The sequence below is a fragment of the Calypte anna genome, chromosome 14 (genome assembly GCF_003957555.1).
Source record: "Calypte anna isolate BGI_N300 chromosome 14, bCalAnn1_v1.p, whole genome shotgun sequence".
Classification (NCBI taxonomy): Eukaryota; Metazoa; Chordata; class Aves; order Apodiformes; family Trochilidae; genus Calypte; species Calypte anna.
This window is the reverse complement of record NC_044260.1, coordinates 7,485,766-7,507,963: the sequence shown is the minus strand read 5'-3', so window position 1 is coordinate 7,507,963 and position 22,198 is coordinate 7,485,766. Positions and strand designations below refer to the sequence as shown.

At 40.8% G+C, this 22,198-nt stretch overlaps 4 protein-coding genes across 9 annotated transcripts in view; 2 read left to right on the top strand and 2 right to left on the bottom strand.

The window, feature by feature from the left end:
- CARHSP1 (calcium regulated heat stable protein 1) overlaps positions 1-2,393 on the top strand; it is a 29,889-nt gene extending 27,496 nt beyond the window's left edge. For both annotated transcript variants that reach the window (XM_030460141.1, XM_030460140.1), the window contains exon 4: positions 645-2,393. In XM_030460141.1, the coding sequence (XP_030316001.1) occupies positions 645-807 (163 nt within the window). In that variant the 3' untranslated portion in view covers positions 808-2,393. The remainder of the gene's footprint in view (positions 1-644) is intronic.
- Positions 2,394-3,460: 1,067 nt separating this feature from the next.
- On the bottom strand, positions 3,461-11,439 carry PMM2 (phosphomannomutase 2). Of its 4 annotated transcripts, none has more exons than XM_030459659.1 (8): positions 11,017-11,147; positions 10,456-10,567; positions 9,324-9,400; positions 8,388-8,479; positions 7,771-7,870; positions 6,871-6,946; positions 5,665-5,780; positions 3,461-4,299 (listed from the first exon to the last, which is right to left on the bottom strand). In XM_030459659.1, the coding sequence occupies exons 1-8, from the start codon at positions 11,083-11,085 to the stop codon at positions 4,195-4,197; spliced, it is 747 nt and encodes a 248-aa protein (XP_030315519.1). In that variant the 5' UTR covers positions 11,086-11,147; the 3' UTR covers positions 3,461-4,194. The 4 variants fall into 4 exon arrangements, with proteins under 4 accessions (XP_030315519.1, XP_030315520.1, XP_030315518.1 ...); XM_030459660.1 differs by having other exon boundaries at positions 9,324-9,370; XM_030459658.1 differs by lacking the exon at positions 10,456-10,567 and having other exon boundaries at positions 9,324-9,370; positions 11,017-11,439.
- Positions 11,153-14,254, top strand: TMEM186 (transmembrane protein 186). Its single transcript, XM_030459661.1, has 2 exons — positions 11,153-11,233; positions 12,092-14,254. Exons 1-2 carry the CDS (start codon positions 11,231-11,233, stop codon positions 12,836-12,838), a joined length of 750 nt encoding a protein of 249 aa, XP_030315521.1. The 5' UTR covers positions 11,153-11,230; the 3' UTR covers positions 12,839-14,254.
- Positions 14,255-14,585: 331 nt separating this feature from the next.
- ABAT (4-aminobutyrate aminotransferase) overlaps positions 14,586-22,198 on the bottom strand; it is a 47,287-nt gene continuing 39,674 nt past the window's right edge. For both annotated transcript variants that reach the window (XM_030459713.1, XM_030459714.1), the window contains 5 exons: positions 20,773-20,910; positions 19,377-19,544; positions 18,518-18,664; positions 17,259-17,370; positions 14,586-16,763 (listed from right to left, as the gene is read on the bottom strand). In XM_030459713.1, the coding sequence (XP_030315573.1) occupies positions 16,642-16,763; positions 17,259-17,370; positions 18,518-18,664; positions 19,377-19,544; positions 20,773-20,910 (687 nt within the window). In that variant the 3' untranslated portion in view covers positions 14,586-16,641. The remainder of the gene's footprint in view (positions 16,764-17,258; positions 17,371-18,517; positions 18,665-19,376; positions 19,545-20,772; positions 20,911-22,198) is intronic.

Here is a 22,198-nt window from a genome sequence, read left to right as displayed (position 1 = left end):
GCAGTAGAAGTGAGGAAGGCTGTTATTGTTGGCAGCTCTCTTTCATCAGTACGTAGATCTGGACAGAAGGTGACAGCCCTTTTTTGTCTTACTTGGGGTCTTTTTTTTTTTTTTCCTTTTTTTAATTTTGTATCTCAGATGAACAGTGTTATGGTGGAGCAACCTGAATGTAGTATCAATGGCTGGCATCATACAATCCTATAAAAAAAAAAGGGGGGGGGGGCAAAAAAAAGCTTAAAAAATGTGAGATGAGGAAAAAAATTTTTAAAAAACCCATCAGTTTCCTATAATTTAAAAAAACAACCTCCAAACAGTGCCAGTCCTGCCCTCTAGTGCTGCTAGCAAGTAAGAAGTAGTTTCATGGTTCACAGGACTGTTGTCTTAAGTCACACTCAGTTAATTATTTTTTTAAGGCATATTAAAGTGTGGAAGCTTATTAGGTTTGTTTGTTTGTCTTGTGGTGGTGGTTCTGTTTATAATGTTTTAATGGGATTTTGCTACAAGACAGTAAACCTCAAGCTTTGGCTGATGGGCTCTTTAAAAAATCCTGAAATATCTTATCATTATGATGGAAATTTAAATAAACTGCAAAAGAGTAAGAGTGTTTATGTCACTTAGGATTAACTGAAGCTTCCCCTCCACAGTATCGAAGGCGAGTACGTTCCTGTGGCAGGCGACGAGGTCACCTACAAGATGTGCACCATCCCTCCAAAGAATGAGAAGCTTCAGGCAGTGGAGGTGGTGATCACCCACCTGGCTCCTGGAACCAAGCACGAGACCTGGTCAGGGCACGTTGTCAGCTCCTGAGGTGTTCTGGAGGGAGCAGAGCCACTGCCTGCATGGCCATTGCTGCAGGGGACCTGTCCTAAGAATATTCTATCTGTTGTGCAGGAGGAAATACTGCACTCTTCATAAAGCAGAAGCAGGCCAAAATCACAGTTTTTATAGCTGGCCTGGAAAAAAAAAGAATTCAAATACTAATGATAAAAATCTAGCGTAATGTGTTTACAAAAAAAGGTATTTTGAAGAGACCTATTTTGTGTGCTTGGTGGAGGGGGGGAGGTTTGGTTTTTCTTTTATCATATGAACTAATCCCAGTAAATGCCCAGGGGAATCAAGGAGAGGTTTGAAGAAGAGCTTTTCTAGTGCAGACAGCCTTAGCAGAGGCACTACTCTGAGGCTCTAGAAGTGCCTGAGCACTGTGTTCCCTTGAGATGCCCTTCTGTAGGGGCTGGAGTTACACTTACAGCTGGTAGCAGTGCCTGGATGCCTTGGCTTGAGAAAGAGAGAGAGAGATGTTCATTGCTGCAGTTCTTTTCCTCATGGAAGGAAGTTCACAAACACAGCAGCTTCTGCCAGGTGGAAAATCTCCATCTGGAGGTTACACTCCGATGGGCAAGGCTGGGTGCCCTTCAAATGCACCATTTGCAAATGCTTATGTGTGGAATATTGTGGTTTTAAATAAGCCTTGCTTGTGAATTTACTTACGTGCCTTGTTGGTTGATCAGCAACATAGTTTATAGGCCAGTATTAAAAAAAACAACCCTGACCAAACAAAAAATCAAACCAAAATTTTAAAAAATTGCTTCAAGGTAAGTGGTAGAAAGCTGTAGAGTAGCAGATACTTCATAGCCTCTGAATTTAGACAAAGCTGAAGATCACCTTCATCATTGCATATAGCTGAATGTCTGCCACAGTATTTCACTGGGCAGGCAGAATTGCTGTACTTCTGAAAAGCAAGTTCCATGCTGTTCGGGTGACTGTGTATGAAATACTGCATGAGTTACTTAATAGGCTCAGCTGTCTCTGTGAAGTAGATTCTGCAGCTCTTTCCCCAGAAAACTTGCTTGGTAGGATGTGATATGGTCACCCTTGCCCCAACTCCTCTGCCTGCAAGATTCCATGTAGTGTAACTAAATTAGTTCTGTTACTACTTCCACATTTTTTCAAATGAAGCATTTTTCTCTGTTATGTTCCTAACAGTGGATTTTTATTGACTTTGCAAATAAAAAAATTTTAAAAAAAAACAAACCAAAAAACCCTGATATGATACTCTGCTGTTAGTTGTGAGACAGTAAAACTTCAGTTGCCTATTGGCAGTTTTATCAATATGTGCTGGCTGTTCTGGAACATCTTAGACTTTTTCCCAGCAAATGATCTGTTCTGAGGTCTGCTCAGTGGAGAGCAGATACAAGGTCAGTAACCATTGCCATGGCTTGTTTTACCTTAGTTGTACCTGTATTACACTACAGTGCATGGTAATGACCAGTCTAGAGTTCTGGGATTTTATTTTTTATTAATCATGAGACTTGGTTGTGATGGGTTTAACACTATCCAGCTTGTTGGGGTGTGACACACTGCTTCCTTCACAATAAATGTGACCATCATCCTGCCCTGATGTGCCTTCAGTCTGCTCTGTGCATAGTCAGTGTTAATGATTAGCAGTAAAGAGAGAGGAGAATGCAGATGCCTGCATATTGATACCTGTATGGTGACATTTAAAGGTTTTTTGAAAAGTGCTGTAGTATTACCTGACTGGTATTACCAGATTAAGTAGTAATTTAGCAAGTTTTCTAGCTGCTTAATAGGTTAGCATACAATATATACTATTACCTCTGAATACACTTATTTTCATTATGGATTTAATTTAGCTATTGTTTATACTAAAATATAGCATGGGGTAATGGGAGGTGTAAGATAGCCTACTCCTTCCAGCTGAAACTTGGAGGAAGGCCATAACATTTCAGAAGGGGTTCCTAAGACAGAGCAGCCAGCATCCAAAAACTTTTCAGTAAAGCTTTAGCCTGGCTTCGGGGGAAGAACCCAGGCAGGGCCTGCTGAAAGCAGGAAGGATGCTGCCTTGTTTAAAGTCACTTGGGAACAAGGGACTCAGCATTGGGGGGTTGCTTTGTTTTGCATTCTGTCACTTCTCCCACAGATACAGGCTGTTGGCTTCCACCCTGCTGGTACTATTAGCAGTGGCTGCACCAGACTGACAGCATGCTGACTTTTAGGATCTGAACACATACAGGTATGTGCAGAGATGGTTATATTTGAGGCTGAAAACAAATCTGGTTTTGGGTCCTGCACAGGATGTGTTGCATAGGTAACTTTCTGCAAATACAGGAAACAACCAGGCACTAAGTAACCAAATAATGAGATACACTGTGTATGTGTGTACATAAAGCAGCAGCTATTAAAAGAGCCTCCCTGCAAGGCAGACACTTCTGGCCCAAATTCAGCTCCCATTAAAGCAGCTGAGTTTGAATTTTCCTATGGAGAAGGGTGTTAGGTAGTTCTGATAAATGAGGAGACCAGCTTCCTCTCCTTTTTTTGTCAGTCCTTTTGGGGATTTTGGCTTGCACTGGTACTCTCCCCTTTTTTAATGTGTAAGTATCATATAAACTTGGAAAGATTCAAATAAATAATTTCTTTGTACAGACAGGCAGCATACAACAGGTCTGCTTTGCATACTTTATTGACCAAAATGACAAATGAAAATAGTAATTCTTCACGATAAAACAATTTTATTTTCCTTTACTGAATTACACTGTTCATACAGAAGATTACTTTCCTTATGCCAGTGAGAAAAGCAATATTAGCAGTTACTCTGATTGTCATGCTTCAAATTAAATTTTGATAGGAACATAGTTTAGGTCCTTTTCCTTAATACTAAAGATCTCATCTACTCTTAATGTCTTACCAGGAAAATAAGAAATGTAATTAATGACAAATATATTTTGCTACTATGCTTAAATTGTTTTAATTAATTTCTTTTTTTAATTTGTTTTAGATTTAAAAACAGTCTGCAGAAAGTGTAGGTAACATGAACTGTACTGTGCATAAGCACAACTGCACTGAGGAGGTAATTTTAGCACCAGTCTGGCCTTTCCAGTGGTGGTTGGCTCAACACATCTGGAACATGTGTGAGGTCAGGGAATTCTGCTTCAGTTCTGCCTTTCCACTTCCAGAAAAAAATAAAATCTGTCTCTTTTACTCATCTTCCCTTTTTAAAAGATAATCTCAACTGCCTTGTAATTAGTCTTTATAACATAAGTTAGGATTAAAAAAAACCCCTCTAAAATATTCATCCTGTAAGTTGCAGCTTCCCTTCTGTAATGAGTGTCCAATTACCATGAACAATACAGAATGAAGCTGTCTTAACTGTTTTTAAGTGTAAATTCTAAAAGTCTCTTATTTAAAAAACAGATCTTCACAGATTCTCCTTGTATCCTGTGGGGATGTGACAGTGTGACCTTGTGTTCTGGAGTCTGTGAAAATTTCATAGTCATTCCCTCCCTGTAAAAAAAAAAAGGAAAAGGAAACCAGCATCCAAGGACTTAATATTACTTAGCTTAATGTGTAATCATAGCCTTGGGGGTAAGACAGGGACACATAAAGAAAATTATGGAAAAGAAGGGATGTAACATAGTCATGTCTGAGATGTCTTCCAGAAGGCTAAAAACCAGCAAACCATGATTTTGAGGTTTTACATCATGTGCTTACAACACTCCTATGCTGAAACTTGTGCTGACCGCCATAAACACTTGGGTAAGAACTTCCTGACCTGCAGATTGGGATTGGTAATGAAAAAGTAAGAGACTCAGTGTAAGTTCAGCCATGTTTCTGGTTTGGTATAGCAATCCAGTATTGACTTCTCAAAATGCTTACTTACTAAGGTGCAAAGCTTTTTACAGAACAGTGTACACACAGGATTTGTAACTTACTTATTTGCCCTCTTCCTTCCAACAATTTCTTTTCCTTCTAGTTAAATCATTAACACTATTAATCCTCCCCTCATGCAGTACCTTATTCCTACCTACTGGTCTAATGTGACATTTGTAACTGAGTTCTGATCACCTGAGCACTGAAAAGCCCCTTCACATCTGGCTCAGGGGACACCAGCACTACCACCTGCATGGGCAGAGAACCCTGAAAGCTGCAGCTTGGTGCATTACACACAAAAAACCCCTTTTATTGTCTTTTTCTTATAAAATGGGGCCTTTTAAAAGTTTATAAAAGTCATATAGAGTCTGTAAATCTAAATTCTTACAGAACTAAGCCTTTTCTTATAAAACTTAACCTAATGTTGTCAGACAGCCTTTATTTCATCCAAGTCCTTGTGTTTACTGTTGCTTTCACTAGCTCTAGGTGGGTCTCTGCTCAGTATTTTCAAAAGCATCTGAATCCCCCTGTGGAGCTGTTTGCCTCTCCCCAATGACTAGGGACAGGGATTATATTTAATTTCAGCTCCTCAGTGTAAAGACAGGGTGGAGTGGATAGCAAAGGAACAGCATTAAATTAAATGGAAAATAAATATGTGTAATAATCACCAGCCAACAAAAAGCAACTATCTACAGCAATCAAACAGGACAATCAGTTTTATATAGCCATGTCACCTAGGGTTTTAACGAAATTATAGAAGTTCAATTTAAAAACATATTGCAGTATTAAGTCAGCCAAGAACACTGTGTTCACTGCAGAAGAAAAATCTCTGCTCATAGCCATCTCCCAGCATTATGCTGACCATACTGCACAGCCAATTAACTGTGGACACATACTCTGACTAAATTCTTGTCAGGCATAAAGTAGTTGGTTGGAACCTACAGTGCTTGTGGCTTAAAGCAGCAGCTCTGAAATGTAGCTACAAAACAATATACTCACTGGCATTGTCTTATCTCCAAAGAAATAAATAGTCTTGTATCCATCATTAGCAATGATTCCCAAGCAGTACCTCTTATCCCAGCCATCTGGGAACACATCGAAGCTTATCTGGCCACCTAGGACAGAAGCAAACTTTGTTTTATTATAAGAACACATTTCTGAGGGGAGAGTGAGGAAAAACTAAAGATTTTTTTTGAGGAAACACTGCAGTAGTCACAGAAATGCTGAGGTGCTGGGGTAAAGTCTTAAAAGTGTTTTATATGGTAACTATTGTGATTTACAATTATTTACCCATTAAACAAATATGAAAGTCTTAGCATGTTGCCAAACACTGACTGCTCTCACTGAACCTTTTTAAAATTTACATTTAATCTTTTCATTTTTAGAAAGAAACAACACGAATTAGTATAGCCATCTGTGTATGTAGAGCTGTAAAGTCTTAGAGAAGAGACTTTCTAAGCTTTCTGAACTGAAAAAGGAGGAAATCAGTGCAACACAACCTAAAAGGATAATATTGTTCCAGTTCCAAAACCCTTGGATTTTACCAATGAATAAAAGCATGAATAAAAGCACAGTTCCCAGTTGAAGCAGGTGTGTAAAAGGTATTTACAACATGCTTTAGGAGACCTATATTGGCAGTTCCTTTCTGCCTTAGTGTTTATTACCACAGTAATGGAAACCATATATTTTTTATAACTGAAAAATAATCATATGGCAATACATTTGGGAAGAGGGGAAAAAAGAAAAAACGCATGGAGAATTAGTTCCCCCTTATCAGTTTTCTCTTCAAGCTTGCACTTGCTTTTGGATTTTTATTTCCTCTCCTTCCTCCCACACAATGCAGCTACAGAACTGAAGAACCAAGGACTACTGGAACAGGGTACTGATGTATTTCTCATCAAAATTGATTGACAGCAACAACTCTGACTAAACATGCAGGTAGTATGTTTCAAAATGAGCAGAATCAGTCACACGACTGACATTAAAAGACAATGAACTGATGACAATGAGTTCTCTTTGATGGATTTTAATTAAAATGTACCAAGTGAAAGCCTAAGAGGAAGAAGAGGCTGTCCTGCATGCAATGCTTGCAGCCACCCCCAGAGATAACTGTCATACAAATGAGATCAGATGTCATATCTGTAAGAGGATATGAATTCAGTGAAATTTAAATTAAATTGTTTTAAATTATTTTAAATATGATACCTATAGAAAATGTGAGGCCTTTTCCTGCAAATTCTCTTCGTAAATCAGCTACAAATTTCTCTCTTATATGTTCTTTCTGTTTAAAAGAAAAAACAAAACCAAACCAAACATCAGTTACATGCTGTGTTAAAATTCATCAACAAGGGTAACACAAAAAAATCACCCCGAAAATATCCAAGGGTCTGAGTACCAGGACTAGTGTAATACAGCTGTTTTTTCCTCACTGAAGGCATGCAGAGAATCTTTCCACTTTAATCTGCTACCAATTTGTAGAAAATAAGAGAAAAACTTCACATAGATGCTATGATACTTGCTTTTCTATTTCAAAATCTTAGAATACCAGGGAAGCATGCAAGTATTCTATTGAACTCCTGGTAAAGCTTTAGAAATGAGATTTGAGGCACGGGAGTCTCAAAACTGGTACTGGTCTGATACTCCAAAAAGGGTATTTTCAGAATGCCTTAGGCTTAGATTTCTTTCAGCATCCATTAACTGAGTCACAGGCAAAGAACTGCTTCTGAGGCATTAGATTTCAGTTTCTGTATTAGGTCAGAAACAGTGGTTATGGTGTAGCAGGGAACAGAACTCTGATATCAGGCTCAGATTCCTTTCATCCTCACACGTTTAGCTGTGTACAAAGGCAAATATGAGGTGAATAGTTTGACCTCAGCTTTTGAATTCTGCTTTTAAAGTTTTTAATGAGTTAAAAAGAAAAGGAATGGCTTTAAGGATTTGAAAAAAAATATACCTTGTGTATTTCCTGAAGTCTGAACTAAGAAGTTAGTTAAACCACATGGAAAGGATTAAAATGAAAAAGATTTCACAGACTATAAAAGCTTTTTAACATCATAACCTGCCTCTCCCAGAAGAACTTGATATTTTTCAAGAGTTGTAACTCACTTTATCAAGTTCATAGAACTCAATTCGTTCTTCCTGGCTGCAGCTTCTTCCAATAGGGGACACATTTAACATCCCATTTCGAAACTCAATGAAAGTGCCCCTGAAAAATAATTGATTAATGAGACACAAAAGAAATGAAAAATTGATCATAAAGAACTTTCTGGAGACAATGGAATCAGATGTCTCCTTCAGTCTCTCATTGTATGCATAAAAAACAATGCCTCTGGCAATAAAAACCAATACCTCTGGCATCATCAAGTCCATTTGAAATATACTGAAATCTGGAAACCCCAACATCATCCTTACTGACTTTTAAAAGTATGATTTTGTTTTGATTTGCTCCAGTATGACTGGAGCATTGTGTCAATGCAATTCTCAGACCCTGAGAGGCCAGTCTTGTCAGCTTTGGGGTGAAGTGGCAAAATTTCAAGCAATCCTGGCAGTGTCTCTAGCCAGCCTCACCTTCCCTCCTAAACAAAAATGCTTAAGCTCTATTTCATGCACAGTGCTCCTAAACCACAAATTCATTTTTTTGCTGAGCACACTGCTTTACATATTTATGCTCACCACTATAACATGAAGAATATGGTGACACTGAGACATGTGTATGGACATACCTTTTCTTTGGGAGTTTAATCTTTGCAATATAACTCAGGCAGTAGTTGATTAGATCTTGAAGTATGTCCTCACCCAGGTGACCCTGAATGTTCTAACAAAATAAATACCATTCAACCAGGGGTCCAGAATTTGAGCTTCTAAAAACAAGTCACATGGAAAACACAAACATTGGATAATCAGGCATGGTTCATACCACAAAGAAACATGCCTTCAATAATAACTCTCAGTTGATGCACACATGGTCCTATCTAAAGCATCTGGTTTTTCTTTTTGATTAATTTGTGTTTTTCAAACCTTAACACCAAACTCTCCTTTAATATGCTCCCTACCACTTCTTACTTTAGAAGGAAATAAAGTGGGACAAAGAGAGCAGACCTCAACAAAAAGTTGCAGCTTACATGTGCTGTAGCCAAGTGTGAAGAAACAGATTGTTAGAGCAGGAAATTGGAAAATCCTGCTCCAGTCAGCAACTTCAGCCTGGATCTCTTCAATTTTTCACCTCCGTTACTCATGTTGAACTGATGAAGGTGATTGAGGTCTCTATAATCAGCTGCACGTTTATGTTCATTTAGAGTATTTACCTTCTAGCTGATATGGAACACGTAAGAATGTGCACTCTAAATTAATACTACAAAGCAGCTACAAGAAACATGCCCTACAGATAAACTGAGGGAAAGAAAGGCTGGGTTGTGATTTTCACTGTTCTTATTCGATAAGACACTCCAGACCTCAACAGCCCTCGGGGCTGAGAATACTCCAAAGGTGTAGATTGTCATTACATCAATCAGAGTGCCAGATGAATGATCTGTTACAGAAATAACATGTGAAAATAGCAGCAACTTTGGCCTTAGTTGGAAGGATGAGTATAGAGGACTGTACTCTATCAACAAAGCAAGATCTTACCTCTTTCATGTTAAAGGAAATTTCACACTTACCTGCCTGCTCAGTAATTTCCCATCTTTGTAAGCTACAAGACCATTTTCTGGAAAAACATAGTCAAATCTTTCAACCACTACAATCAAACAAGAAGACAGTAAGTTATAATTTCCCCTGTGTATTTAAAGAAGAATTATTGCACACATAAAATAGGCTAATACATAGCAAATATTAGATCATAAACCATGAAAGATTCAACAGCGCAACGTTGAGCACAAGATCAAAATCACACTCATTTCTCCCCAACACTATTATATCCCTCAAATCACATCAAGTCTTTCAGTTCAGTTACCCACATTTTTGCTTAGGGGCTCTTCTTTTCCTGCAAACATCTCTTTGCAATAAATGCAAGGAGTGACTGAACACCACTTATTACAAAACCCTAGCACTGAGATGGGCTGGGGAACAAATCAAATCCTACTATTTCAGGTTTGTTTTCTCTTAACTAATCTTGAATAGATGTCCTGGGTTGTGACCATCTTACTACAATGCAGGATGATATGGATTACTATAATCCATCTGTAAGCCAAACAAATTCTGAATGTTTCATTTGGGCATTAACAGAAGGGCATCAGTGGCTCCAATTAAGTAAAGAGCATTCAAGATAGCCTTTGGTATAGAAAAGGAAATCTCTCCCAAAGGACTAAAGCAAAAGCTCATCTCTGCATTGTAATCCCACACTTCAAGTCAGATGCTTCATGGATGAGCAGCCTGCACACATGTATGATAGGCACATAATTCTGTTTTTAGAAGATAATATATAATTTAACTTGCTTTCATTTAAACATCCTTATATTTAAAAAGACAAGATCAAATTGCCCTGAACTACTGTCACAAAATCAGGGTTTCACCATTACTCTCTATCGTTTAATAATACAATAATATAACATATGATAGATAATGTGCTAATATGATTCTATGATTTTATGAACAAGACACTATAAGAGCTGTAAAATGCGAGCACAGAGTGTGGTTTCTAAATGCCTGTAACAGCTCTGCATTGAGTGCAAGACCACACAGGTGGAAAGTGTTAGAAGGAAGAAGAACGAAAAGGGTTTAACCTCCATTTAACCTTCACAACTTCCTTATAAGCAAATCAGTGTAAGGAATTGCCTCAGGCACTATCCTCACCGTCATCGCCAAGCTGTTCCTTAATCTTTTCAAAATCTGAACCACCCACGACTCCAACTTTCACCTTCTGACGCAATTGCTGCAGAAACGCAGCCATCTCTGCCGTGATTTTCTGGGTTCCAAAATAAAAAGACTTAGATTTGTCAGTATTTTTATCACCAGACCCGCATCTCTATTTCGCAGTAATCACTAAAAACCTACAAACCTGTGCAGAGCGTTAAGAAAAAAACAAAACAAAACAAAACCGGACTGGTTTTGCTTTAAACGGCAAAGTAAGCTGGCACGCCAAGCACCACGGAGACGAATGCAGGAGCCCAAACAGCTTCATTCTGTCCCCTCGGGGCTACAGCCCTCGAACAGCAGCCTGAGGCCAGAGCTCGGGCTGACAGCACCAACCACTCCCGGGCCAGGAGCCCAGCCCGCGGGGAGCCCGCAGCTGCGCGCCGGACAGCCCAGCCTGCACCCCGGCATGGCGCAAGGGAGAGCAAAGGCAGGCGGCCCCCGTCCCTAACCCTAACCCTAACCCTATCCCCGTCCCTGCCCCTGCCCGCCGGGACTCGCCTGCCGCGGGGCGGTGATGGTTCCGTCCACATCGAAGAGGCAGAGAGCGCCGGGCTGCGGCGGCGCCATAGCGGGCGACAGAGCACGTGACGGAGGCCACGCGCCCCCACCGCGGGGCACGCTGGGAAAGGGGAGGCACCGCCCCCTCGTGACGACGCACGCGGCGGTTGGAGGTTGTGGCGCAGCCGCTCTCCAGAACGGCGGAGCTGAGGCGATGGTGAGCGGGGGAAGAAGGGGTCCGAGGGGGTTCGAGGAGGCTCTGCCCCCGGGGAGGGGTGCGGTGATTCCGCCGTGACACCGGTTGTTCCATCTTTCCCTTCCGGCAGCGCGTCTGGGCGGGGGGGGGGGGTGCGGCCGCCTCAGGGAGGAGTGTGAGGCGCCGGCACGCGGAGCCCAACGGCCACGGCGCTGCCCAGGGCAGGAGCACGCGCGGCGCCCAACGGTCCTCGGGGCAGCGTCACGGCCCTGGGGAGCTCTCGGGTGGGTGCTGGCGGCGGGGCCGGGCAGGGGGCACCCCGGGGGCTCTGCCGATGGGCACCGCGGGAGGCAGCTCCGGGAGCTCCCCTGGCCTGAGGCTGGGAGCGCTGCTGTCCGCGAATGACGCGTCCTTGTGGGGGGACGAACGCCACGTGTGCGCGGATCGGGAGGGCAGGAGTGCTGTTTGTTCCCTGTCTTACGTGTATCTGTTGTCCCGCACCTCCCTAACGTCTGGTCCCTCCTTCGGTGTCACCCCTGCTCCTCCTCCGCTTTATGCTGCTTAGTCCACGTTTTCTTTTTTTCCCTGGCATTGCTATTTAACACGCTGCTGATTTACTGGCCGGCAGCCACAGGTTCTCTTACCCACTTTGCTTAGAAGCAGCCCGTGGTATTGGTGTTTTCAGTGGGTAGCGGGAGGTGGGCACACACAAATACTGGTGTAACATAGCACTGGTTTTATATGCAGGGTTACAGCGAGATGGGGTGGGGAGGCTTATTGTGGGCTGTCTTCAGGTGCCTAAGGAATAACTGCTGAGCTAAATGTCATTTGGTTGCAAAGAAGAATCAAACGATGATTGGTGGGAATATTTACTTATAGGCAATGCTCTGCAGAATTAGGACTAGCTTCTACATGGCACCGTCTTTTGGGAGATGTCAACAAAACAAGTTCTGGACAAGGTCATGGAAAAAGGAGGATTCTCACACACTCAGTTCTTTTGGTACATGGAAGTGTTTGCAGCCACAAAACTGGCAAGTTAGTGGTGTTAATTGTCTTGTGAGACAGCAAAAGCCATCTGTGTGTCTGTACCATCCCACCCCTGCTGCTGTGGTCCCACAGAAGGCAGGGAATGAGAAAAAAGAAGAGTTCAAACTGGTCTACAGGTTTCCTGGGATTAAGTACTGCAGGGTGCTGTCCCGACTGAAGCTGTTACAGACTGCTACCACCCTGGTTATGCTGCCTCCCATCTACCACCTCTATCTGCAAGATCAAGTTTCTCAGAATGTCCTTTTGTATACCACTGGTGTTACCCTCTTTGCTGGTGCAATGTTGTATGGTATGAGCTACTTTTTCAGACGCATTATTGGATTCATCTACTTAAGTGAAAACAGCCACACTGTCAGAGTGGCCCACTTGACATTCTGGGGAAGACGGAATGACATTTACTGTCCCTTGGAGACAGTGATGACTTTGGATGAAGTTGGAGATAGCAAGGGGGAGCTACTTCTCCAGTTCAAACGCTATAATACTACAGATATTTTATATTTTACGATTAGGTTTGGCCAGATTGTAGATAGACAGAAGTTTGCTCAAATATTTGGAGAAATTGAGTCACAAAACAGGTGATTTCCAGTGACTTTCCTTGCTGCACGTTCATCATGTTTACTGTTCTGTGAGGTTTAAATAGTTTACCAAACTGACACACTTCTGTCATTTTCCTACACAAAGCCTGGTGGTGAGTGCACTCAGTGTAGAAAGTAGAAATGGTGAAGAACAGTCGTCTGGAAGAAATGTCTCTGCAGGTTGTCTAGGTGTGCAGTGTGAGCAGCATCTCTTCCGTGCTGGTTACAGTGTGTGCATAGTGCACTGTTACCAGCAGTTCTCAGTTTAAACTGTCCTGCTTCCAACATGTGGAAGGACACTGAATTACTGATGCAGACCCAGGTTCTTTCAGCTTAGATTGTTCTTAGATTGTTTTGAAACAGGAAAAACTCTTGATGTGAAATGCAGTAACTCTGCCAGAGCATCTTCACTACAGATTCATCATTTCTTTTAGTGAGCCTGAGGTTGGCTGAGAAGTGTCTCGAAACTTAGTTTTGTCTCATAAGTATGTATGGTAAATAATGCTGGATGCCAGAGCGACACAGGCTCATGCATTAATTAAATCAAAATAGCTGTGAAGAGCAATCCTGGAGGGATCTCTTGGCAATGCCTTCCAGGATGTGAACTTCACTGGGCAAAAAAGGGATGTGGGTTGCAGGACACATTGGCAGTTAAGCTGTCAGGGTGAGTTAAGGCTGGGCAGCATGTCAGTAGCCTCCCATAGAAATTGCTTTCCCATCAAAATAAAGGAGAAATATACCTAAACTATGATGCTGCAAGTTACAGGGACAGTCAGGGATCCTTTGTTGAGTTTGGATCCCAGTGAGCACGTGAGAATTTGGAACTGCTTGTCTGTATTTGCATATATTCATGTTTACGTTTGTCTTGTATGTATGAATGACATTTAATCAATGCTGTAACACTTGAGTTGAAAAAAAAGCCAGTAAATATTACCAAAAATTATCTTAAGAGTGTTTTAATTAAGCAGTCTTATGTGAAGATTACTATAGTCTGGGAAGCAAGTGGTCTGTACTGTTGTGTTTACTGATTTGAGCATATTTCAGTATCCAGAACTCTGTTGCCAAGTAGCCTGTCTGCTCCCTACTGCCCCAGTCTGGGCTTTACCTGAAATGAAAAGGAAGAGGTAAGACACCTAAAGGGTGACAATGTATCTACTGTGTATTCTGTTGAATTTGTAGGGCTGATCACTTAAGAACCTGTGTCCCTGAAGGGCAGTATTAAATTCTGTGGTGTTAGTGTGTTTCCTCATCCTCAGCAGGAATGAGGGGCAGGTTTTAAGTTTTCCAAAAAAGGAAAACCTGGTCACTTATAACTTGTAGAGCTTTCTTTTTAATTGTCAGGAGAAAGTGAACTCCTTACACAGCTCTTCTAGCTGTTACTTCATTTGTAATGGCAAATAAACTGACCCTCACCAGCTGACATCTCTGAAGTGTTCTTTTCCCTGTTTCTTCCTCGGGTTTCTTGATGGATTGGCAGATGCAGGTAAGTAAAGCTGCTGTTTAAGTGCACAGGCCAACCCTAATTTATTTGTGTTGAACAAATATTTATTTGTGTCCCTTATGTTAAATTTTGGCTGGTAGATAATTATCGAAAGAGAAAGAAAAATGTACCTGCATTTAAACATCATGGCAATGAGGTACCGCAGACTATGCATGGAGCATGTTTTTTGGAGGCTTAACTGCCTACTAATGATTCATGGCTACTAATGATTCAGTTTGTACTAGGTGTAAAATAAAAATCCATGGAGAAGTTCAATTATAAATATTTTATTTAAGAATATTGATTACATGAGATGTCATTTTTAATGAATCTGTGTACAGTTACTAGTTACACCATGAAGTGTAGTTAAGTATTTGTTTAAACATTTATTTGGCACTGTCCACAGTATGCTGTAAACAATATTAACTTTATATGCTTCAGCTGCAGTGCTTTCTATGTACTCTCTAACATGATTTCATCAACATGTACACAATTACAGTTACTGAGTGTCAGTAAAAATTATAAAAACATCTAGAGTATTCATAATAAAAGTGACCATGTGGTAATACTGGACCTTTGCTTCTGTAAAAGTACAAGACTTGCTAGAGACATTTACTAAAACTACTGCACTGATATGTTGAACAGACTAATTCTCAAAATGCTGTAAAATACAGTTCTTGTTGTGACTTTCCACTTGTTGATAATAGGCTTATGAGGACAGTGATGACAATGAGGTTTTTCTTCAACACCAATTCACCAGTCCTTCCTCTAGATTTCTACAACCTCTGTTCAAAAACCTGCTCAGATTTGGACCAGATGGTATCAGAATACTGGTTTCTGCAGAGGTTTCCAGAAATCTCTTTTTAAGCTAGAATTGAGTGTACTTGAGTTTCCCAGTACCAGCATTCAGAAAACAAAATGGACAAACCATGATTAACACTTCTCAAAGCAGGTAAGAGAACTTGTACATTTTGGTGGTTTTAATAAACACGTAAATCTTTTAACTGCTCTCTTACTGGGTACTTTAAAACTGTGGTCAGATCCTAATAGGGCAACAGGAAAGTCCACTGTGGTCCCTGTTTTTTGGTGCACAATAGAGTTAAACTTTATAAACAAAATCCAGATTCTTGGTAGCCAAGGAAAAAAGGGCAGGAGACCCAGTTCAAGTCAGCCTCAAGCAAACAGTAGAGTACATAGTAAAGAGACACCCAAAACAATTCTCTAAGGGAAACAAATTAACGAACTGTTGGCACTTTCTGATGCTGTGGCTTACTAAAAGATCTCTGAAGTATAAATGACTAAGACTTAACTAGTAGAACTAAAATAGAATTACTTTGCATTATAAATGTGCAATTAGGACTAGGCCTTCACTGTAGTGTTTCTGATGTCAGGTAACAGCTAAGGTCAAGCAGTTCTGCTGTAGTTGTACAAAATATCTCAAGTAGTCATGTAGAGCCTTAATAGATAAATTCATGGCTACAGTGTTAGGGGAAAATGGTAAAATAATCTCAAATCATTCTAGGTTGCTGAAAGATTGAAATAATGTGCTTCACATGATTTAGTAAGATTTGTAAAATTACATACTTAAGGGTATAGTTTTCATTGTACAAGTCTGATTGTAAGAGAAGTCAAAAGTGTTAAAATCCAGGATGAGGAAAAAAAGTACATCAGTTCCACATACAGTGCTGCACGTGTGGCTGAGTGCACTAGTGCCTCTGAAGCAGTATGAGCAGGCTGGAGCCTGGGAATGTATAGCTGATGGTTCTTAATCCAGTGGGAGTGGCAGATGTCTGTATTCAGGGAGATGAAGCTGGAAATTATTCTCTAAAAATACCGTAGTTGGCAGTGTTGGAAAGCAGAGCTTTCCTTGAAACTCCTCTTATTTTCAAGCTACCATGAAAGAATGGCACTTTCTGTATGGCAGGCGTGTGGCTCTTGAGTGTCGTGCCATACATGTTGCTGTCTCTAGATGCAAGAGTATATCTATCTACTGGGATTACCTGTGAACAGGGGCTGTACCAGTTTATATTTGGACAACCAGATAGTCAGGACCATGCATGTAGAGAGGACTCTGCAATTAAAGAACCCAAGCCAGAAGATGGAGGGCCATAGCTTCTACCAATGCACAGTGTGGGACAGCAGCATGAACCTGCTGGTACCAATGCTCTGCCTGGGTTGAATTTGCATGGAGCAGCTTGCCTTGGGCAGGATTACAGACAGAACACAAACTTTAGTTTATGACTTTACACTAATCTTGTAAGTAGAGAAGACATGAATTAATGCAAACTAATTTCATAATCAGCTGTTCAGTGTGAGGGAACTCCTTTTTACTTGAAGTTTGCTAAGATGTCACTGAAAATGTTCAGAAAGAGGTGTGCATGATGATCCTTGAAGATCAGCGTTGGACGAAAGCGAATTGATCTGTCACCACAGCCTCCCAGCACAACACCTAAAATGAGAAGAGGACAGACTTTTCAGTCATTTCCAGTCATTGTAGGCAAGTCATTATATTTCATAATTAGGTATTCCATGAAATACATCATTTTTTCTCCCAGTGTTACCTGGGAACTTTTTAACTGTTAACTTTGATCTAATTTTCCTGATCAATTTCTAGAAGTAAGCTATCCCTAGGTGCACCTAACGTTACTGCAGAGGAATAGGAAAGTGATATCACAAAAACTTATGCCTTATATAGATCTCTTCCAGAAATACTGGACCTCTAGAGAAAAGTAAATGCATACACCTTGGAATGGACTGGTCTGATGTCTCTGAAAATACAAGTATCTCCAGAACAGTCTAAATACAGCTTTGCTCATTATTTCACTTCTGTACTCTGATACTGTAGTACACATAGACCACACAAAAAGGGGCAATGTAAAGCATTACATATGCTTACATATGACTGTTTGTCATTTGAAGCTAATCCACACACAAACATTCTTACCTTTGTTTCTGGCTATTGTAATTAACTTGTTTCTAGTCGCATCATTTGGAGTGTCAAACGAACAGAATGTTCCTCTTCCTCTCACTCTGCTGATAAGGTGGGGATAACGAGCCTGCAAAAAGAGGTGAGGCAGGATGCATGGCAGCTGCTGCAACAGAAGGCACCTAGTGGCAAGCTCTGCTCTGCCCTGCTGGGTCTTCTGCCACATGGAAGCCCCTGTGCCTCCTCCCTGCTGGTGGAGCTGCACCTGCTGGATTTCTGAGCAACCTTGAGTCCCCTTTGCCCCTTCCTGACAACGTGCTGAACAGCTGAGAAGGCAGGTTCTCTCCTTGCAAAGGAAATAAACATCTGAGAAGGAAGCAAGAATGAATTTGCACCCCAGAGCTGAGTCAAGTGAAATCTTACTTGGAGCCTCCTGAAGTGAGCATAAAGTACATTACATATAAAATGCACTCTGGGAAAACCTGAGCATAAATTACCTGGAATGGGGCTAGAAACCAGTTCATGCTGCATAAAGACAACCTTGCTAGTGTTAACTGCTTTACTTACTACCAGCTGCAATCTCCATCTTTTATAAGAATAACCTTTTTTTGGATAGCAGTAGTTGTACTTGGTTGTCTAAAGTATGATGATAATTTTTTTTGTAGTCTCCTGCCTGCTATGCTTTGAAATTGTGAAGAGAGCAGACTGTTTGGGCTTACCCAGTGCTACTGGCACACAAACTGCCTTTTGAGAAGTAAGCATTTCCAAGCCTGCCTTTTAATGCCTGGCTGATATTCCTTCTCATCTGGGACACCACAGCTGAAGCTGTGAAGGGATTGCCCTTAGTCAAGGCAGGAAAGTTACAGTTTTCTTGTTTTAACAGCCCAACCAAACTCTTAACAAAATATGAAGGCATTTTCTTTTAAAAAGAGCTTTGGGGACAAGGAAATGCTAGTTTCTTGTGATAACAGAGACTTCTAGCAAAATAATTTAAATTTCACTAGCTGCAGTTCATACCTTCAGATATCTTTGGGTTCACTATTAATTTTGAATGAAGCTATATCAAACCAGCATCCTGAAGACAGTTAAAGTTTACTTCAGTTCAAAATGGGACACAGTTATTCAGGCTTGTATTGAAGTATCTAAACCAGCAAGTTATAATTATGGTTTAGTTCTCAGCTGGAGTTCCTTAATCCAAGTGTTTAAACTGGATGATGTCAGATCCTACATGATCAGCAAGTTTCTCCTCCTTATGAATAATCTTTCTAGATGTTTACCTGTAAATCCAACAGCCCGGTCAGTAGTGCCTTCCCAGCGTGGGTTGCATTGTTTAGAAGGTCTTCTGTTTTAATAACCTTAATGACCTCAGCAAGCATCAGGTTCTTGGATGGGTCTCCAAGCCAGGTATTAAAAATCCGAAAGGGCTTGGGAAAAGGTGGAAAGAGAGTTGTGGAACATATTAGCAGGCAAATCACCATAATAAAGACAAGCAAGCTACTAAACTGGTAATGCAAACATCTGGTGTATGAAAAAGCATGCACTAACCTCAGCAACCCCCTTTTTCTTGTAAGAGCAAAGTAACAGCTATCCAGCTGAGTAGAAACAAAAGGCAACTACTTTATGCTCCAAGTAGAGCACATTCTGTCTTGCTGCTCTGACATCTCACTGAAACATAGCTATGGATGACATGGAAGTTGGCCTTATCTATACGGGTTTTACATTCAGGCTTTATGTTTTCCCCCTTAACTCTAATTTTTTTTCATTTATTACATCTAAAATGTCATTAGTGCAATGAAGACATTTTTCAGACAGAATCATAATGCTGACACACAAGCTCTGAAGACACCAAGTTTCCCTACAGAAAAAAGGTGACAGTTTGTGGTTGGATTTTATACTGAGAGTTGGTTCATTAGGATAAACCCAGTTCTTCACTCCCGCCCAGCACATTTATGACCTTTGTGACTGACAGCAACTGGAATCAAAGTGAAGAAGTGACAACTTTTCTGTAAGCACAAAGTATGTATGAAAGAGCAGCTCCAGTTAGCCAAATCTGCATTACTGGAGGAAATCTTATCTCTTCCATTATTCATGAATGGGCCAACTAGCACAGAATTCATGTTTCACTGAAAATCTTACAGCATTTGGCCTGAACTCTTCTTTGGAGAAAAATCCTCCTGTCATCATCTTCTTACTGAACGTTACCACATCAGCTGGGTCATCCAGGCCCCAGTGTTCATGTGCCCAGAATTTTCCTGTGCAGCCACCTCCTGTCTGCACCTCATCCACCAAGAACGCACAGCCATGCTGCAGAGAGATCAAAGAACAAGGAATGTGAGTGCACACATCCAAACAAAAAATACTTCCCTTAGTGAACTGGTAAATACAAGCCAGGTACATGCAACATTCCCCCATAGCAGTGCAACCCACTGTGCGTTAGATTTTACAAATTCGGGTTTTTTTCCAGAAAGGTACTAGAAAAATATTTTCCACCTAAATTCACAAATAAAGTACATGTTTTTATATAGTCTTGAACATTTCTAAAGGATACCTGAAAACATCAGCTAGGAGCCTGGGTAGCATTTTCGAAGCCTCCAAGGGAAGCAAAGCATCACTTCTAGGACTTTTGTTTGTTTTAAAAAAGAAGTCTCTGCTTCTGATCTGAGTCAGACATTTATGGGACAAAGACAATACCAGCAAAATGATCTGTTTGGTCCAGGGGCTAAAATGCCCCCGAAGAGCTGACTTCAGATGAGTCTGCCAAAAGAGCCACTAATTTTAGCTGTAAACATGTCTTTTTATGTAAAAGATTATTTGTTGAAACTTTGGGACAGGGAGATCAAGCTATATAATCATATTCTATTTAAAAATTATTGGCAAATACTTTTGTCAGCATCTTGTTTTAGACAAGGCAAACTTCCATCATGTTCACTGTATCACCCTGGCATGAGCAGCTGTTAACAATAGGGAAAGCTGCTTTCTTATGGGAGAAAAGAATTTTTCAAACATCACCTGTGTTCTTCTCTAAGCACAAATGCTCTGAGGGTGAAAAAGGAGTAGGTCTTATTAAGAGTCATCACTTCTAAACAGGTAACTTCACATTCCAAATATCAAGACATCTGTCCTTTTCATTGTTTTATTGCAACTTAATTTGTGTATCCATTTTTTTTGCAATTAAAAACAAGTGTGTCAACAAATAATTACTTTTTCAAACATACCTCTTCTGAAATGGTTTCAACTCCCTCAGTAAATAGGCATTATGATTTAGAGAACATTACTGCAAAATGCACTGTTAATGAATTGGAGTAATTTCTATCTCAGGTATTAGAAGAAAATTTATTGCAGTAAGGAAACCACTAAATGTGCAGCAAATGCAAGAGAAATACTGTACTGACAAGGGGTGTACACATGTACATAACTACCCCAGTTGCTACTAGGGAGGCCTGTGAAGCTCAAAGTGCCTGGGACAGGGGATACACCAACAAGTATGTGCATATTTAGCTAACACTGAGTGAAGAGTGAAATATTTCATTACCTTTCTGGCAATATCTCGTAGCTTTCTGAAGAAGTCATCTGAAGCATGATTGTCCCCACCCTCTGACTGTATTGGTTCTACAATAATTCCAGCCACAATCTTCTTCTTTTTCCTGTACTTCACAATCAGGTCTTCCACCTGGAAATCAAACATTTATGGCACATTTTTCTTTCAGGACATTTGCACACTTCCTCACAGAAAAATGAAAGCTCAGAAACAGAACTTAAACATTTCATAGACATCGCAAGCCACTGTAGCTTGCTATGCCATTGCTGTTACTCCATCTAGGCAATATAGAAGTAAATAGATTTTGTGTCAAAAACCAAAACTCAGCTAGTGTAATAAAGAAGGTAATCTGGTAAATTTGCTTTTTCTAACCATCCACTTCACATACATGAAAATTAATCAGATTAAATACTGCAGAAATCCTGCTGCTAATCAGGAGCTTACAGAGAAGTTTTAATTAACTTTATAGTGCTAGTTGCTGCATTAATACTCTCATTTGTACTTGAAATACCCCTTACAGCCTGTGTAGGCTGTGTAAAGCAATGGTTTCCCAAGGATGCCAGTAAACCAACCCTCAGATTTGCAAAGAAAGTGTTGGGCTTTTAAATTTGTTTTTTTAAAGAACAGCTTCAAGCCTGCAGACTGATTTTTGTATCACAATCCCCACTCCCACCCTGTTGTGGAGCAAACACAAGTTGCTACCCTTCCCATTTTCTCTCAAGTTTGTCAGTTTGAATAAGAGTTTGGTTGGATCCAGCACCCCACAACCATCCAGAGTGCTGCTGTGCTCCCTTCAGCACACCAGAGCCCCCTCCTCTTTCTCTGGTTATGGTGCTACAGACTGTGCACTACTCCATTTCCAGTCACAGGCCACACTGAGCTGGCACTCACACTTCCAGAAAGAAATTCTCAGCAGAGGGCATTGGAATGGGCTGCCCAGGGAGGTGGTAGATTCTCTGTCCCTGGAGGTTTTTAAGAAGAGACTGGATGTGGCACTCAGTGCCATGCTCTGGTAACCACGGTGGAAGTGGATCAAGGGTTGGACTTGATGATCCTTGAGGTCCTTTCCAACCTGGATGATTCTGGGATTCTGTAATTCTGCACTCAAGAGTGAGCTCTTGCAAGTGACATCTCCTGGATTCCAGTGAGACCAGCAGCAAACCCCATGGTTCCAGTGCCTGGAGACTATTTGCCTCCCTTAGACACTGTTCTGCCCACTTTTCCTCAGCCCAAGTGCCTTAGCAAGATCTAGTAGACAAGTTGTCTGTGATGTAGCAATGTTCTGCATGTGAAATTTCATTTTGGCACCATGCATGTAGAGCTGGAGTTCTTGAGAAAGACCTCTTTCTTTTGAAAGGCAGGGACAAACTTCTAACCAACAACAGTGAATGCTATGTTAGTCACATGCTGTTCCAATTCC

Excerpts from the sequence above, each read along its gene's own strand:
- PMM2 (XM_030459657.1), bottom strand. The coding sequence starts at position 11,326 with ATGGAACAACCGGTGTCACGGCGGAATCACCGCACCCCTCCCCGGGGG. Across the intron at positions 6,947-7,770 it reads AGTTCTATGAACTTGATAAA|AAAGAACATATAAGAGAGAA; the intron begins GTGAGTTACAAC and ends TCTTTTAAACAG. Across the intron at positions 4,300-5,664 it reads TTGGAGATAAGACAATGCCA|GGAGGGAATGACTATGAAAT; the intron begins GTGAGTATATTG and ends TTTTTTTTACAG.